General features: G+C 48.6%; 1 protein-coding gene across 1 annotated transcript; it reads left to right on the top strand.

Annotated features, from left to right (window-relative positions):
- Positions 1–235: 235 nt before the first annotated feature.
- Positions 236–2,122, top strand: EPUS_08682 (uncharacterized protein; the record flags this gene model as incomplete). Its single annotated transcript, XM_007804741.1, has 1 exon — positions 236–2,122. The coding sequence occupies one exon, from the start codon at positions 236–238 to the stop codon at positions 2,120–2,122; it is 1,887 nt and encodes a 628-aa protein (XP_007802932.1).
- Positions 2,123–3,809: the final 1,687 nt, after the last annotated feature.

Genomic DNA, 3,809 nt, shown 5'->3' with positions numbered 1-3,809 from the left:
TTATTTTTGGTAGCATTCGTCGTGCATAGCCTCGCTTCTAGGAGGGCTGATAGATGTACCTTCGCATAATGGTGGGCCCTAGTATCAGGTGGTGAGATGTACCAACTCATGGGGAAACATTAATTATAAAGTGAATGTCTAGATATCTTTGTCGTTGGGTCATTATATGTGTCAATTTTCTTGAAGTCATTCGTTTATATCCCCGTCTTTTTGTTTCAAGGGCCGAGAATAAGTCATGCCAGAAACTGTGTCTTCAAAGTTGCACAGCAAACCTTCGCACAAAAAGGCCATCATAGTAATCCCATTCTATGATATATCCCCTGATGATAAATTTTTCAATTGTGTTCGTTATATCATTACAAAGAAAGGCGTCAACCAACGGTGCGGCAACACCATCAGTGGACCGGATAGGGAGAAGGCCATAAATATATCCAAGGAAATAAGAGGCCTCGCGTCTTCGAAAGACGGATCTCTAGAAGGACGACTTAAGAACTTTGCGGATCATTCTTTATGTAGGGGTCAGCATCGCAAACAACCACGCAGCGCTAAAGCAGTCGACATATGGACCCAGGAAATTCATGATGAGGTATCGACCCGAACACGGCTTGAACAAGAAACGGCTATCGTTGAGGAAATTGAACATGCAGTGCGGCACGTCGAGCACGTCGAGCAAGAAGAGCACGAAGAGCACGAAGAGCACATCTCAATCGATCTGGAAGATGACAATGCAAGCACTTCGGCATCCGCAGGTTTAGACTCTACACAAGCAAAACGTCCGACGGACGACAGTGTCACTTCTGAAGCCATCAAGGGTGGAAATGGTACTTTGTATGGCAGTTCGCGAATTCCAGCCAACATAAAGGAAGGCCCAAAAGAGGATAATCACGAAGAGTCTATAAAAATGGACAGCCCCCTTCCCTCGCAATCGAAAAACGTATTCGACGCAGCTCTAGACCCAGAACCACAATCGTCGCACAGGCCCGTAACCCGGTCTCAAACCGCGTCACTCAACACCGTATACCTTCCCTATTGGCTCGAACTGTCTGCTGTCACCCCATCTGCACGGCTAAGCTCCGTTCTTGATCTCCTGGGCAAACCGCTGCCGCCAAATCCCAAGAACGACGGCTGGATCTACATCTACACACGCCCTTTTGAGCCTCACGTCGTCAAGATCGGCCTTACTACAAATCCTATCCCGAAACGTGTCAAAGACTGGAGTACTCAGTGCGGCTACCTAGCAAAATTGGAAAATTACCCGATTAAGACCCAACATGCTTGGTTGGTCGAGAAATTGGTCCAAGAGGAATTGAGACATGTGAGGAGAGTTCAGGAGGGATGTAAGTGTAAGCAGCTGCATGTCGAATGGTTTGAGATTAGTGTAGCGGAGGCTAAGAAGGTTGTGGAAAGGTGGAGTGTGTGGATGAGTGAGAAGGCCGAGTATGAGCTGACCCCATATGTGACGACCCGATCAAGGACTGCCCGATCAAGGACGGCCCGATCGAAGACGACCCTACTTAAGACACCCCATGACGGTCAATGTCTTATATTGACGGAAAAGTGGAAGAAGCTGTTGAAGAGGTATTGGGAAGCGCATATGCAAAATACGCTAGGCATCGATGCCTGGGATACGTGGTGTAGGATGGAGGAGCCAGGACTCTCAACGATAACGACCACAACCACTATCACGATCACGGCCACGACAACGACATCTAGGCTGATGTGCGCGCCCTCTTGCCCGGAAAGACTGGCACCAGCACCAGCACCAGCACCAGCACCAGCACCAGCACCCGCAACACCAGCACCAGCACCAGCAGCACCAGCACCAATACCAACACTAACAACACCTTCTCTCGGCCCTGAACTGGTGCACACAACACTGCAGTTCAAGCCCACTCCAAAGATCGGTATCAGCATCGACATTGAAGAAACCCAACTTTCACTATCCTCAACCCCCTTGCCGAGCCGATCCTCGTCTCCTTGTCCTTCACCACGACCAGCCACCCCAACCACCGATCACAAGACCACTTTGCCGGAAACACCCCCCAACAAGGGCACGGCCACGGCGCGCCCGACCCTTAACTCCACTTTGGGCACTCCAGACAGCGGTTACAGTAGCGCTTGATCGGGAAAGAAGAAGACTACTGTTATTCGTGGCAGTATCCGCATGCGGTTCTCCGGGAACTTTTTGTTTAAGTCGCCTACACGGGATGAATGTGATCCGGGGATTGTACTGCTTGAATTAGAAAGATTGGCAGCTTAGTTGGTTTGCGTTGTCGGAGTTCTAGTATTCATGTACACATTTTTGGGGCGTCTGGTCTTTCATTTTATCTGTCATCTGTGGGGCGTTTGTGTTGCATTTGCTTAGCAGGAGCATAGGAGGGGCATAGCAGGAGCACTTGGCTGGCGCGGGCTTGGCACTACTTGCTATTTATCTCATCCCAACTTGTACGTAGAACTTAGCTTCATCATCTACTACTACTTACTCCACAATCATAAATCATACGCATGCCATTCAACAGTTTGGCTGTTCCCATCAAGGGGCCTCCATCGCAAGATAAACCCCCAAATTGACTAATCCAACGAGTTCGTGTCTGATCTCCAGTAATGATTCTTCCGTTTCTCTCATGTTCTACTAGCAGGGGCAAGACTAAGTCCCATACACGGTTTTCTATCTTCTACCCGCCCATACTCCTCCTGCCCAACCCATATGGACCCAGAAAGCGTCCCCTCAGCACTAAGGGCCCTGTAACAAAAGTCAATCACTTAAAGAAAAAGCCTAGAGAGTCCTCAAGCTTTAGGGGCGTCTCTAGACTTTCTTTAGGCTAAGATAGCTGCACGATTAAGCACCATCTTAAGCTAGTCGACATTAGTCCTCTTTAGTAGAACCTTGATATTAGCGTGGTTTGACTACTTTTGATGCACGACTCCGTACGACGTCGACAACCAAGCAAAACAGAGAAGAAAACACAATATTTTGACGACGACGTACATCTTGCTAGTATAAGCTCTATTGCACAGTTGGATACAACATACCCTCGACATACAGCAGAGACACACTACACTGAACAGTCTTCCTGTGTTGACCGGATCACACCCCAACAGGAACATCACAAATAAGGAAAAGAGATAAGGGTCAGGGCAGACATGGCGGAGACAATTAGCTCGGCCAGGAAGATGTGAAGTGAGATTCTACAGCATGATGCGAAGAGGCAGCGCTACAAGGAAAGCAGCCACAGGCCCGATGAGGCACACAACTCGCGCGCGAAGAATATATCACAGAGGATTATAATAGCTCAACCATAGTTGTGGTAGCCTGTATAACCCAAAACGGGAGGGGTCATGGTAAATGAAATCAGTCCAGTCCAGTCCAGTCTAGACTGTATCAACCAATGTGGCGTCCCTGAAGAGGCGAAACCAGCCAAAGTCTGCTCAGCTGAGTCGGTAATAGCCGCCTATCTGCCAATGCATATGGCTTAAATCTGGGTTCATGATTTAGTGCTGGATAAGGATTCTAGTGATACATGTGCCTGGCCAATGTAGCTGGGTAAACCTTCGCTAGTCTTGCCTCTTCACGGAGGCCACACTGGTCAATGTACGGGCTGACTAACTGAGCTCTTTGATTGCTTGGCCATCGCCGAATTGGTAGTTGCATGATGGTGACTGTCGTCTTCTCCAGCTCTTATTTACACAAGAAGTGGAGTCTTCCTCATCATCTCTTCTCCCCTGGGGGATAACTCGAACTTCGTCTGAGACACCTCACCCCAACCTTCATTCTTCTACCCAAGTCTAACCATGCCAGAAGTTACCAA

This window comes from Endocarpon pusillum (assembly GCF_000464535.1).
Source record: "Endocarpon pusillum Z07020 unplaced genomic scaffold scaffold3505, whole genome shotgun sequence".
Lineage (NCBI taxonomy): Eukaryota > Fungi > Ascomycota > Eurotiomycetes > Verrucariales > Verrucariaceae > Endocarpon > Endocarpon pusillum.
This window is presented reverse-complemented; position numbering and strand designations above follow the sequence as displayed.